Source organism: Emys orbicularis, chromosome 7 (genome assembly GCF_028017835.1).
Source record: "Emys orbicularis isolate rEmyOrb1 chromosome 7, rEmyOrb1.hap1, whole genome shotgun sequence".
Lineage (NCBI taxonomy): Eukaryota > Metazoa > Chordata > Testudines > Emydidae > Emys > Emys orbicularis.
The window spans coordinates 64,277,720-64,292,513 of NC_088689.1; the positions used below are offsets into that span (position 1 = coordinate 64,277,720).

Genomic DNA, 14,794 nt, shown 5'->3' on the forward strand with positions numbered 1-14,794 from the left:
GTTTCTACATTGTTTCCTTAAGGTAGCATAATAGAGACAGAGGAGCTGAGACTTTAATGGAGAATGGTAGCCACAATAGTCACAGTGAATGCAAAGTTCATGGAAATCAAAGATATGCATGCATGTGTGGAAGGAACGCATGCATTTGCCTAACATATTGAAAAAAATTGTTCAAGAACAGCTTCTCCATGTGAGAATGTTACTTTGGAACTGCTGCCAAGGTCAGTGAGACTGCTGAGTAAGTTCTGGTCAAGCAAGTGAAAACTACCCGCGGGTTCCTGCAACTCACAAAGCTAATTTCCCCCCAAGATTTCCCAAAACACTAGGGAAGGGGAAACATATAACCAACATAGGGGAGCTGTTGTTGCCTCCCTACCCTTTATGTATTTTTATTTTCCCCCACCCCACCTTTCATACCTGTAAATACTATGCTGTGCTCATGTGTACAGGCTTCTATCAAATTCTCCAAGAGACTTGGTATCATTTGGATTCAAGACCTACATAGATGGGCCACATTTAACTCAAATATATTGCAACATATGAACAAGCAACTACAATGTAAAGGGCAGAAGCATGAAACGGAATAAAATGTTCAATTTTGGGAAGCCAGGGAGAAGAAAACTCCTTGGAAAGAGACCAACCAACGCAGTATAAAACAGCAGTAAGGCCGTGTCAGGGCTAGAATGACAGCCTCTGCATGTAGCACTAGGAAATGCTCTAAACGACATAGTCACACACATCAGTCTAATGCATTAAAGGGTGTTGGACAGATGTGGAATGAAATGATGGAGTTAGTGAGGCTGAAGAAGGAGCCTGTCAGAGCCACCACACTGAGCACTGAACACCAAGGGGGTAATCGTCCGAGTCAGGTGGAGGGAAAAAAGGCAATGATGGCAAAGTCTAATATGTACTCAGAATATTTTCTTGGTTTGGTTTCTCTCTCTCTCTCTCTCTCTCTCTCTCTCACACACACACACACACACACACACACTTGTCAGAACAGCTGATAACAGCTTAAACAGCTGCATGTTCATAACTATTAACAATAATTCAATACCTTTGTTTTTAAAGTCCTGTCAATCAGTGAATGATATAAACCAAGATTTTCAAAGGTAATGGGTGATTTTTGGTCAATCGATTTTTGGATGCCCAACTTTGAGACACCTTTAAAAGGTCTGATTTTTAGAGGGCAGATGCTCAGTAGTGTCTGCAAATCAAGTCCCTTGAAGGTGTCAAACTTTGGCCCTCAAAATCACTAGTCACTTTCGAATATCTTAGCCATCATATCCACATATATGGTGCCCGAATTGTTTGTCTTAAAAACACAATCTAACTAAAACAAAGCAGAAATTACAACAAAACATTACCTTCTAAATTGTGGGGCTTGGCTGTCAACTTAATTTACAATGAGATTGTGAACAGTTCAGATATATTTTTTTTAATTAATGAGCAACATAATCAAAATTAGAGACAGTGGATTGCAGATGACATGTAAGATGAAATGAAGGGATGAAGATAAAACTATCAGCATGTACAGGTGAATGAAATGTGAAAGAATGTCTTCTTTACATGGAAATCTTAATTATTATGGCATTAATTACATGCAGCTTCCTGGGACAGTTGAAAGCCATGTTCTTTAATAATGCATCTGAGGTTTCATGTCCCTTTAGATATTGTCTGAATATTAACTGTGGTATTGTCAGGGTCTATAAGTGAGCCTGACCTACATAGCCATTTGTCCAAACCTGTTAGGCCTAGTATTAATAATTCAAGTAAGAACTATGCATCTCCACAAGGCTAGGGATAATTAAAGTAACTATGCTTTCCTTTCACAGTTTTCAGCCATCCGTCCTTCTCCCTCCTCTCCTTACTGCCTGAATAATCTGTAAATGTTCACATTACATTGTCGAGAGAGAGATATAGAAATTCTATTCACAAACCATTGATAATTTTGTGGTATATTTAGCTTATGTTTTCAATTTCTTTCTTATTTAATTTCATTGTATCTTTTCAGCAAAGGGCCAAATGTATATACGTATATATTAAATGCAGCCATGCTGGGATGAAATCTCTAACCTGGATGATTCACACTTCCTGTTTCTTTCATTCTGTATAACAACTCTTGTCTAATTCTCTATACATTTTTTCCAGCCACTTGCTTGCTGCAAAGGGTGGGGGTTGAACCCCGGAGGGACAGATCATGTGTACTTTGATGTTTTTAAAGGAATGTGTTGTAACCTGTGAAAATTGACAAATTTTTGATTTATTTTTCCTCTTGCTGCCTTGGAACACGGTCCCTACTATATTTTAACTGCACACTGATAGTGATCTATTGTGAGTAAAAACGGGTTCCCTGTAGCCCAGAGTGCGGTCCAACCTGTCTTTCTCTAGCAGAGACTTTTTTTTTGTTTTGTTTAGTAGTTTGGTTCTTTTCTTTAATATTTATGTTGCATGTAGCAGTGACGTCATATCCCCACCTTTCTCATCCTTTACACTCACACGGATCAGGGCGACGTTGAAGAAAATACAGCAGTTTCCTCCACCTCCCTCTTTCCTCCCCAATCTTATTTTTATCTCCAATGGAAAATGAAGCCTTGACAATGGCATTTCCTTTAAATGACTTTGGACTTCTCATTACTTTTTAGGGATGCCAGTTAGGCTGGAGTAATTACCACTATAGCACTGTTTGCCTAGTTAAGTGGAATTCATTGTTGGGCTTGTATTCAAGGTCTTGGGCTTGTATTCTCTGCTGCTCAGCTTCATTTCATGACAGAAAGGGCATACAGCAATTCCCCACTGTCCCTTCCCTCCACCCCCAGCACCAAAAAAAATAAGCCAGGCAATGAATTAATTGTGTGATCAACTTCTGATGCATAAACCTAAACCTATCCTTAACTGGAGACAAGTGACTCTACAGTGGTAATTATTTCCCCCCAGTCTATGAAATTTCCATTGCTGTAAAATTAATGATACATGTGTATGGCCCAATTATGCTTTCAGTAGCATAACTCTGAAGCTTATTACAGACCCAGTATGAACTTTATAGACCACTCCGTCTGAATCTGAGCCACAGCATTGTTAATTCTACAGTATCTATGGAGGCCCTCAGTCATCAACCATTTCTTAGTGCACACATGGTCCTGGTAGTTAAAATAAATACAGCATTTGGGAGGTGGAGAACAGTTTACATTTGCACTCATTCGATGTACAGGCACTCCAAAGAAAATACATTGGTGAGGGGTGGGGTACTGCTACCATACTTACAGGATTATTCAGAGCTTCTCAGTATGACTAAACTGTTCCCCAAGAGTTTCAGGGACCAGGATTAGATAGCTCAAGGGTATAATGAGCCACAGTGGTACCACTGGGAGCCCACTAACCACTCATTTTAACCGTGGCTACTCCAAACCTGTGAGGTTACCATTTTTTTTACTATTCCCCCAAATGTTACTCTTGTTAATTTGTTTTAAGATAGCAAAAGCTTCTGGCGTTCTTGTGCTAAGTGCTACACAGTCACACAGGAACACAAGGACCTAAAGAATCCAGGAAAGGCAGTACTTCTGGGAATAACGTCACAGTGTTAGCCAATCAGCATATCCAAATGCTGTAATACCATTTATTGTTGGGAGGTACACTGAGGGAATGGGAATCTACCACTCCACATAAGGTGCTGAACAACACAGTTGAAAGCATTAACTAGCTTAGGAGCCAAGTTCACCAACCTGCCTATTTGAGATCATTAGTGATGACAGAATTGACCACTTGCATTTTAACTATTTACAGTTCAGCCACATAAAACCTTCCGCCTTGTTCTTGGACATAGATTTATAAGTGATTTTTATATGCACACTGCTTCCAGGATTAAGACCCAGAAACTTAGTACTCTGAATGAGGATTTTATTGCTGACATTAGTAACTCTGGGACTTAACCCAGCATCCTCAGGGTCTTGCCCTGATGTCAGCTAAAGGCAGTGATCTGATAGGCCTGCCTGGTTCCCCAGTCTCTGTTTTGTTTTTTATTTCAGTTCCTATCCTCAGTAAATCAGGATTTGAAAACAAATGTCCAGTTCCCACTGTAATAATCTTTGGTCCAGTAGAGATCAATTAGCAGTATCAGGACTATTAAGACAAAAATAAATAGGTTTAAAAGTGAGATTATAATCAGAAGAGTGAGACTGTAAAAATGACAAAATGGGGGATTTGTTTATTATTTCTCAGTTATTTCCATATCAAATTTGTCCTTATTTTACAAGATAAGACTATTTTTCTTTCTTTGCACTCTGCATATGCCATATAGGATCTAGGATTCAATCTGTGTTCTTTCTGTAGTGTACATCATCACCACTAATAAAGATTCTGCAGTCAGAACTTAGGTGACTATTTAGCTAATGATGCAAAAGTTACAATATGATCCTTCATTTTTGCAATTGCAAATTAGTTTGATTGCCATCGAACTACTAATATTACTGCCCACAATTCATATGGGGAATAATTTTTCACAGACACAAAATTGTTCCAAGAAAAAGAGGGCTAGGTTGAGTCCGGCTTGGAAGACCAAAGCCACAGAGATATTGAAGAATCCATGTTTACATAGTCACTTTTCTGAGTATAATTCACCTTGAGCTGAAAGAGAAGATTCAAAGAAGAATTTTTTTTTTAAATAAATACGCAACTTTGCCTTAGTTCTTCTAGTAGTTTCAGCCCCCTTAGAAATGAATGGAGGAAGTATTAAGAACACATTGGCTGAGTGTCCCCTGAAATTTAATGAAGAAAGGGTCATGAAGATGTATGAAAATAAAAATGAATTGGTCTATAAAAATGTCATTAATTCAAAACATGCAAGTCTTTTCTAAAGTTACTGAAATACAGTAGAATGTGCAGATTGTCCACTCACTTCACCTGCTGCTCCTGCGGTTTTGGCTGAAGAACAAGAACACCCTGTGAATTTCAGGAAACAGCTAACAAATTGCCTATGACTGACATCACTTAAAGACAGAAATTTGCAAAACTTGCAAAATAGCTTGCAGGCTGCATTTGGTGGTCTTGAAATTGCCCTGGAACACAGTGAAACGACGGAGAGCTAGCTTTGTCTGTTGTGTTAAGAGAAAATCAATTGTCACCAGTTTGACATGCTGCTGTATTTTTAAGAAAACTGAAATTGTGCTGTGGGAAGCCCTTTCAATTTTTTAGACTGATAATGTTAACCAACGTCGCCAAAAGGCAATCAAATAAATATGGTCTTCCTTTAATGCTGCTAGTTGCTTTATACCATAATTTATTTGTAAAGTTCCCCTTTGTTGTCATTTTACTTGTTGTGGATCATGAGAACTTGATGAATTGAAATGACATCATATCTATTTCAATTCTTAATGGTAGTTGGGTGCTTTTTTACTCACTGCCAATCAAGTGACCTCCAGTCCACATTCTACTTAACCAGCTGTTGTTTGATAGAGATCCACTAGGTGTCCTCATAGATCTACTTTTTGTTACCATTGAGGTCCATGAGTAAAGCTACTGTTAGTGATGGGTGGAGCAATGAGTTCAGGATCACTGTATGGTAACATAAAACATACAAACAAACAAAAAGCAATCAGCAGAGAAGAAGGGGTGCTTTGTCCTGCTTGCTCTAGACAAGGAACTGTTATTTGACAACTTATTTAAAGAACAATTGGCAATTTCCCTTGCTTTCTTTTGTGGCTGGAAATATTCCCCATTACTCTTTGTGAATTTTAAATGACACCTCACTCAGACAATCCTAGGTACTTTCTTCTAGACATTTTGACAGGGCTTGGGGGACTTTGTGATCAGAAAATGAGGTGTTGCCAGAGTGCTAGACACTCAGCTTTCTCCTCTAAAGTAAAAATGAAGAATGTCAGTCTGTTTTTAAAACTGCAGCAAAAAACATTTGTGCCAATTTTAAAATTATAAAATAAATGAAAACTGAGATTTTTCAGTCTAAAATGTTGATAGTTTTGGAAACGTTTTTTCCAAATAGCTTAAAAATCTTGCCTTAGTTTCCTGCTTTTATCAAATAGTTTGTGTCAGTGGAACAGCTACATTTTGATTCATTAGCAGAAACCAGATTTCACTGGCTTGAATTCAGATACATAGGAATGCCCTCTGGGTTTGTTTTGTTTTGTTTTGTTTTAGGGGCACGGGGGTTATGCCAAGAAGAGGGAGCTGCCATTCCCTTCTATCCATTTATTTTTCAAGAACCTAAAATGGGAAATTAAGTTGTGTTATGTTCTGTTTTTATTTTCACCAGAACTGCAAATAACAGTTCCATTCTGCATCCTGATCATTTCTACAAGGGTATGGTAGAGAATGATTGGATTTTTATGCAGCTGCTACAGGTATCATATGAATTTAGCATCCATCCAAAAGGCTGTACAAAAAGAGCCCCTTATCCCCTGCTGATTACCATTTTTTATTAATATTTATGGAAGTTTAACAGGAAACAGTATGTGTGTGGCTGAACCATCTTTAATCATTTCTGTCTTGTCTTTGATCTTCTCACTAATCATCCTTACTAATATTCCATGTTTTAATTTAAATTTATTTCGATATTGTATTTGGTATGAATGTAAAATGACTGTGTAACAGGAATGAAGAGTTACAGCATGTTTTCTTTACAAAATGTATTGCTTTAATATGTGATTGCTTAAATACTGGTTTAAACCCTTATAGCGAGTCTTTTTTGTTACATTTATTGCCAGGTTAAAGCCTGTTTCTTGCATGTTAACAATGTGAAATATCAAAAAATGATGCATGGTCTCCAGAACAACCAATAATAATAGTTAAAAACAGTCCCTGAAAGGTGTGGGTTTTAAGATGTACCTGACAAAGTTTCCCTTATTGAATAGAAGGATTTAAATTGTCCACATCATTGGTTTAAGTCTGATTAAAATGGTTCAAAAAGTTTTCCTTCCCATCCTTCCCTGCCCTTAACAATGATTTTTTTTTATTTTAATAAATGTGTCATAGTTTATTATTTTCTGTTGACAAAATATGGCTATAAGTAACTGAAAACCAGGGACTGTTACTAACCAACAACATAGTATTACAGAATTTTCAGATACTGTGTTTCACTACAGCATTTGATTAGAAAAAATCCTTCAAAAGAGCTGTATTTTAAACCCAAAACAAGTCTTTTTTTCCCCTCACCTAGTATTACTTTCTGGCAAGTACCCTTTATCTTTTTTCTATGGAACTCCACATGTTGTTAGAGTGAAAAACAAAATAATAAAATAAAAAGAGGTGTAATGGAAACATCTAATCAGTTTATGAGCAAATGTCTCCCCTACTTTGTCCCCAACTTTTAGTTTTAAAAGTACATGCTGGGGAGAATTAGGAGAGGGAAACATGGATGAACCAAATGCTGTTTTGAATTTTCTGTGTTGTCTAAATTTGTATGCATCAAAAGCTGCAGTGGAACCCTTTATACTAAAAGCCAAGCTCTGAGGAATGATGTACCATGCACTGAACGGGCCTGATGCTGCATGATGACTTTCTGAACAGCTGCAAGATAACTTGACTAAGATGCTAAAAGAACATGCCACTAGAAATGCAATTAACGTTTTAGAGGAATGGAGTCACTGCTGAAGAGATCACTCATTCATCTCCCTCAATGCCTGTTTTCCACAATCATAACGTTACCCTTGCTTGACAAATATACTGTATGGCAAGTCACAAAGGTCTTAGAACAGGACTTGACCCATTTGAGAGAGATAAATCCCTTTTTCCTGGTGACTGTAGCATTCAAAAATGGCAAAACTGAGGGGAAATAATTTAAATAACACCACCATTGTAACATAAAAAAGACTTCCTAATGGAAGCTACAGGCCAAAGAAACGTTACCTTTTTGGCTACTTTTATATTTGAAGGTTTTGCTTTTGGCTGTCAATGTTCTGTTTAAGTGGCAGTATAACTAAGCCAGTTCATGCTAAGGCATTACCAACAATAATGGTTCAGTGCAACATCTGAAACTATTTTCAAGTGGCATTTATTTTCATCTTCAGATTCAAATTGTGAATAAGATAAAATTGGGCAATGATACTTTCGAGTAATTTTTAAATTAAACGTGTTACGTTTATAGCAAATACACATCGAAGATAGTATCACCGTTTTGGGTCCATTGCTTAAAAGATACAAATGGATTTTGCTGATGCTAGCACATCTTTTTGAGTTGGTTTCTAAGTAAGCATTTATTTATTTGCTTTCTGAATTGACATCTGAAGACAGTTGTGATGTTCAATCACAGTTCCACTTGGAGCAGAAAATATGCCGATGATTGGTTCAGCATGTTCCAATGGACCAATGTTCTGTGTGCTTTTGGTGATGCCTTATTTGTGAATTGACTTTAATGTCAAGCATATTTGCCATTATTAGCTGAATCTCTCATGTGAACAAATTTTGGTATTCTGTCGAGAGTCAATTTCAGTTCCTGAAGGCATAATGTAAAGTCACTAAATCTTTCAGGAAGTTTTGTGAAGATGTCTTGTAACTCTCCAATAACATGTAATTTAATGCAACAAAGAAACTTCTCAGGCACTGTTTAATACTGAGAAATTATTAGCACTTTTGAGAGGCTCTCTGTCTGTTTTTTTTTTTAAATAACTTTGATGTTTGCCACAAGCAATGTAGGTCCAAATTATATGATTGATTAACATCTTTACATTTTTCTCTCTCTTTTTGGCCCAGCAGTGTTAATTGTGCCAGGGGAAAAAAATGTTGTTAGGATTTTCTGTTTTTACTTTTGTTCTTTTTTTAATCCAAAAATCTGATTGTAATTAGCAATTCTTCCCTATGTCTGTGGTCACCCTATAAGACTTAGGGAGAATATAAAGAGTAATTTATCTTTTCCCTACTTTTGATGTGCAGCCAAACTGTTATCAATAATCACATTGCATTTTTTTCCTGGGTCAAGACTGTTAAACATAAACTAAGGCCTGTATTAAATCCCTTAAGTTACCTTCCAGCTGCCTTGTTATATATATATAACCTTGCCATTAACCTGCTGCTCTTCCTCTCCTCCCATCCAACATATGGTTATAGCCAAGATGTCCATCTACAAGAGAATGAAACTGGCATGTTGTTTTGATTGCGGACGCTCTGAGCGTGACTGCTCTTGCATGTCAGGCAGTGTACATAGTAACATGGACACCCTTGAGAGAGCCTTCCCACTTTCTTCTGTCTCTGTTAATGATTGCTCCACCAGTTTACGTGCCTGTAAGTTTTAACACCAACACATGCTGTTCCATGTCTGTGGTGTCTGTGGTATCATCCCTGTCTTGTGTTGTACATTGTAGTTCTGTGAGTTTTACTGGGCTGATGCTTTTTTCAGAATTAGTTTTAATATAGCTCTATATTTATGTATGATCTGGTTTGGGGTTTTTTAATACCAACATTTAATTTATTAATTAATTTGCTTAATGTGCTTCTTAAATAGTGCGTCTTTGCGGCAGCATGTGGGACCTTAATAGTGCAGCTTGGTGATGTTTTTGTTTTTATTTCATGCATACAGTATAAATTGTCATTAATTACACAGTAAAGTAAATGCCTTATTAATGGGGGGGGGGGGAGTCTGTGTCTAAATCTGTGACTACAAACTGGTTTTAAAAAAAAACCTATAAATTCAGTGGGCAGTTATGATAGCAGTGTGGTTGAATGGCATACAGTAGGCAGTGGAAGTCTCCAACAGAGGATACAATTTGTAGCTGAAGCTGGGGTTGTTTTTGTTTTTTTCCCATTAGCCTTGCTCTTTGTAACCCTTCATTTGCTGCAAGGAAGGAAGTCCTCATTCAAGACGGACACCCCAGAAGGCTTAGTAGAGATGGATGTACCCAGTGTAGAGCTATTTCATCATAAGCTGCTCTACCCTGACGCGAGCTCCTGTCACGTAGTCCATCGCAAAGTACCCCTGAATAGAGGGGGAGCGTGTCACTCTTTAAAAATGCACCTCTAGCAGGTGACAGTGATTAGCACCTATCATGAACAAACCACAAATGCTCTTCTGAAGACATAGAGCAAAGAGGGAGGAGCAATGCAAGTGATTGTTAACTACATTATTGGGAGCCTGAGCACAACTGTTCCTTCAGTGATTTGTAAGCAGTCGAGGAAGATTATTATTGACAATAACTGCCACCCTGTTCAAATATCCATAACAGGCAAAACTATGTCTCAGGCAGGGATTGTTTTCTTTCTCCCTATCCAAATGGATGGGCAAAATCAGAGTATCTGGTAGGAAAGACATAGTTTTGATCAGGAAGAGCAATCACCTGAGATGTATGGCATGGCACACAGGAACTCCACCAAGTGCTGAGTACAATGGGATTAGTGGATGTTGCATCCAGTAGCTTTTTGATACAACATAAATACAGTGTTTAGTCACACCTGCTGAATGCCTTAGCTCCAGCTATTTTGGTCTGTGATCCATTGATCCAGAGAGACAGACTCTTGGCACATAATTGTAAAAGCCTTGTCATTTGAAGTTTTATCTAGTGGGGTTTCTTGGTGATGCAAACCCTCTCTGTGTACCAGTGGTGTAGGTATAAACACTCTGAGGCTATGTTTATACTGCACACCACTGGCAGCGATATGTGGGCTACATGCCACAGTGAAACAGAGGCTGTGTCCACATTGCAGCATGTAGCTACACATGTCAATGAAAGGCTCTGGCAGGGGAGATGCAGCAGAGAAAGGCTCCAGCAGCTCCCTATGGCATGGAAAGGCTCTGGCAGTGGGGTACCACTGGAGCCCTTCCCCGCTGTCTCCCCCTTCCCCACCGCCTCCCACCTCCCTGCCAGAGCCTTTCCCCACTGCTAGAGTCTTTCCCTGCAATGGGGAAAGACTTGAGCAGTAGGGAGGCAGTGGGACACTACACTGCTCAAATAGCAGTATAGATGAGGGAGGTGTTGCTTTGGCATGTAGAGAGCTGTGTAGGGTGTGTACCCTAAGGCTTTAGGCGTGTCTTTACTCAACTCACCCAAGCAATGTCTCACCATCTACACTGTTATTTATACGCATGCTGGGGGGATTTGACCTGTATGTACTCTACATACAGCCATAAGGAGCATGCAGCATAGCTGTTGTGTCTTTCTTTTTCCAAGTATCAGGGGGTAGCCGTGTTAGTCTGTATCCACAAAAACAACAAGGTGCCCGGTGGCACCTTAAAGACTAACAGATTTATTTGGGCATAAGCTTTCAAGGGTAAAAAACCTCACTTCTTTTTCCAGTTAGTCATCTCTAATGCATCACCTCCAATGGGTGACAATTTCCACTAGTAACTCCTTTGCTCTATACTAAGAGGTTGCACCCTTTATTGAGCCCTGTGTCACTACCGTGTACAGTAAAACTAACTTCCCTGTGCTTAGAACAGTGAATAAGAATCTTCCAGTACCGAGAGTTACTGCAGACGCATTTACTTATATAATCTCTTAGTCTCTGCAACACAGCACACAATATTTTTTACATTAATGCAGTCTCGTGCAAAGAGATTATGTGGTTGAGTCCTTGCACGGCTGTTAACAGCAAACAGACAGCACTAAATGAATACGTCCCCTACAAATGGGTGACATTTCTACCATTAGTATCATCTGGCAAGCAAAGAGAAACCCTAATTTGAAGAGTTAGTGTAGCTTTCCAGTTCACTTAAGGCTGTAGAGGGGAAAAACCCTGGTTTTGATTTCATTGCCTATTCAACCAAAAACATCCTGTGTATGATATCATTGCCCTCAACAGCACCACTTTTGGAAACATGTTAGACCCATGTTGCATTCTGAAATCTAAGGGATATTGACAGCTTTAGGGATTTTTAGAATCCTCTGTTTCATCGGCCTTTTCCCCCCCGTCGTCACTCCATCAAATCAAGAGATCTCATTCTTCCCCATGTGAGACCACTCACCTTTGACCGTTAATAATAAGTAAGAAAAATCAATATCAATTCAAGCCCTTAACAAACCAGCGTAGGCCTTTCTTTTGTATATATACATACACACACACACTCTCACACACAAAATTCCACTGGCAGGGCTTCAATAGAAATCACCATGTTTTCTTTGCTGTGCAGAGGGGTCAGATGATGCCCATCTTGACAGAGCTAGTTAACTCAAAGAATGGTGGTGAGAGTCGGCTTTTCATTAAATATGAGCAGATGTGAAATTTAGAGTGTTTGACAATTAGAAATGGCAGCAGCAGGGCCCTGGAATCAAAGTGAGGTCAGATTGGTAGATCAGATTACCTCTCTTACATTCTTTAGTTGTTCAGAAAATCATTTTGAATTAGTGTCAGTGCAGCCATGATGAGTTTTGCCCTTTGTCTTTTATGCTAGAACTGTATTGTTTCCCAAGACACTCGTTAAAGGTCATTATACTATTACAGGGCTTGCTTTGGTCATGGTTCCCCTGTTGAGCTGGTGTGCTTCTAAGATTGCTTAATGTGTTTTTATTTTATTTTATTTATATTTTATTTTTAAAAGCAGGCTTTCCATTTTCAAGGTAAATAAAATCAGAGACCATTGTCTGTCGTGTCTTCAAACAGTGAATAATGGTTATGAGAATTAACCGTGTTTATAGGAATCTGGTGCTAAGTAGAAGCTTATGGCTGTATCAAGTTACATATTCATTGATGTACATAGGAGTTTTGTGTGCTAATTGTATGCCCCTGTAGAGGAAGTGGAGTTTACAGTATATGTTGCACTGTAAGTGAAAGAGATTATTTCTCTGTTTATTTACTAGACTGAATTTTACTGAACTTTCAGTTTATGAAAATCACATTTTGATTAGCTATAAATACACTAAAATCTCTTTTGGTATTGGTGGGAACCATCTAAAAGGAAAGAGGTGTTTTTTTGCAAATGTAGGGAGATATAAGGTGAGCAGCAGTTTTTTGTTTGTTTTTTTGTTTTAGCTGCATTTTGTAGGTAGAAACACTATACGGCAATTCAGTGTTGCTTCCAAATCTTGGTTTGGAGGTGCAGCAACACTGAGGTGAAGAGTGGCACCTGGAAACCTGGGCTAATTCAGAAGGAAGAAACCACTTCCTTGATGGAACAGATTATTGGGTGATGTTCACAGAATTAGTTACTATGTACAAAGTCCTAAATGGAAGAGGAACAGGCTAACCTAAGGACCATCTCACTATCTCCAAATCACAGTATGACTGATATTCCTCAGAAATCGATGGTCCAAGAGTAAAGGTTTACTGCTCTGCTCTAATCTGTGTAGGTTATTTTACCATGCCCATCTCCATGGTATCTAGGCTTGCAGGTGCTCAAGGAAGGGCATTCATGGAAGTGGGTCGATATCTGTGTAATTCCGTTTCTCGGGAAATACACTTCAGCATGCACCTGGCTATGTTTAGAAATATTTGTGTGATCACAGCAATCTTGGCTACCATCCTGGATTGGGGACCTACAAAGAAAAGCATGGGTCTCAGCAGCTTGAACTAAAGAGCCAGGCTCTGTAACCGGGGTTGTAACAGATTGACATCTTCTGTGGATCAGGCACAAAGAGGAACACGTAACACGTATTGACCAGTGGGTTATAGTTAGAAGATGCATGTCTTTGCCTAGGTTTACCAAACTGATTAAACTTTGAAATCCTGGGTTCCTAACTGACCAGTTAGATTAAAACCTCTGGGCAGTAAGAAGGAGGCGTAGTTTTTTGTTCCTCTTATTTGGAATATTAATGATTCAGTGACTTCTAAATGAGTGCACATATCATTGCGTGGGAGTGGCTGCTGTCTGAGGTCCAGATCCTCTGCTTTCCATGTTAAAAGGCGGGACTTGATGCCTAAAATCCACAGTTCCTAGTCTGCTGCCATTTCATCCATGAAACAGCCTAAGGACAGAAATACCTGCTCTTGTGGAGGGCTAGGAGCCATGCTGGCCCATGCTTGCTGTGACATGGAGCATGCATCAGTAGTAGCATGGTTATTTCATTCTATAATGGCAATGGATTTCCCTTGCTAGACACTAATGTATACCCCCTCTGTAGCATGGAAAAGCTATGGTCTGAGGAGTTAGTGCTGCTCAAGGCAGCCATAACTTATGATCCAGATTTCATGTAACTTACACTGCTCTGAAAGGGAATATGCCGGATACTATGCTGTTCTCCAGACGCCTTCCCCAGCTGTGTGAGCTTCACTACAGCCACAGAAGGGATAGAGGTGCATGTGCTGTTGGGGATACTAGTATTATTATTATTGTTACCCCATAGACACCTTTCCCCTCCACATGGCCCAGTGACCCTCTCTCTGCTCATGCTGTCTGCTCTCTGTATTGCACAAAAAGCAGATTATATGCTATCAGTGTATTGGGAAAGGAGAGGTTGAGGGGGGAAATTGATGGGATCTGTTGAGGGAGGAAAGATGGATTTGATTTAGATCCCCCAGGATATGCTTGTTAGGTGTTGAGCAAGTAATTATGATAAGATGGGTATGTTTTTCTAACTCGGTTTTATGAAATGACCCAACCGCTCTGTGTTGGAGAATGTTAGTGTTAGCTTGTTCTATCCTGACATTCCTTTAATGAGACTAATATAAAAGGACAATTAAAATGAGGGCATAGTGACACAATAAAAAGCTTATTAATTCAAACCCAGAGAGAAGACAAATCATGCAGTGTTTGTCACGAATATCCAACATTTGTGAAGTAACCCAGTGAACCACTCTGTGGGGAGGAAATTGACTTACATAAAGCTATTTCCAAAAAAATTATTCCTTCCTCCAGTGGGACAAATTTTTCCTTCAGTTACTATTGAAATTGATAGAGTTACTCTGGATCTATTCTTGTGTA

The 14,794-nt window shown here is 38.9% G+C and overlaps 1 protein-coding gene across 11 annotated transcripts in view; it reads left to right on the plus strand.

The window, feature by feature from the left end:
• KCNMA1 (potassium calcium-activated channel subfamily M alpha 1) overlaps nucleotides 1–14,794 on the plus strand; it is an 898,072-nt gene that overhangs the window by 766,864 nt on the left and 116,414 nt on the right. For 4 of the 11 annotated variants that reach the window (XM_065407332.1, XM_065407339.1, XM_065407335.1 and 1 more), the window contains one exon: nucleotides 2,326–2,334. The exons of 6 other annotated variants lie outside the window; for them this stretch is intronic. In XM_065407332.1, coding sequence (XP_065263404.1) covers nucleotides 2,326–2,334 — 9 coding nt within the window. Of the gene's footprint in view, nucleotides 1–2,325; nucleotides 2,335–9,054; nucleotides 9,229–14,794 lie in introns of all 11 variants that reach the window. One more of the 11 variants, XM_065407331.1, reaches the window with a different exon arrangement.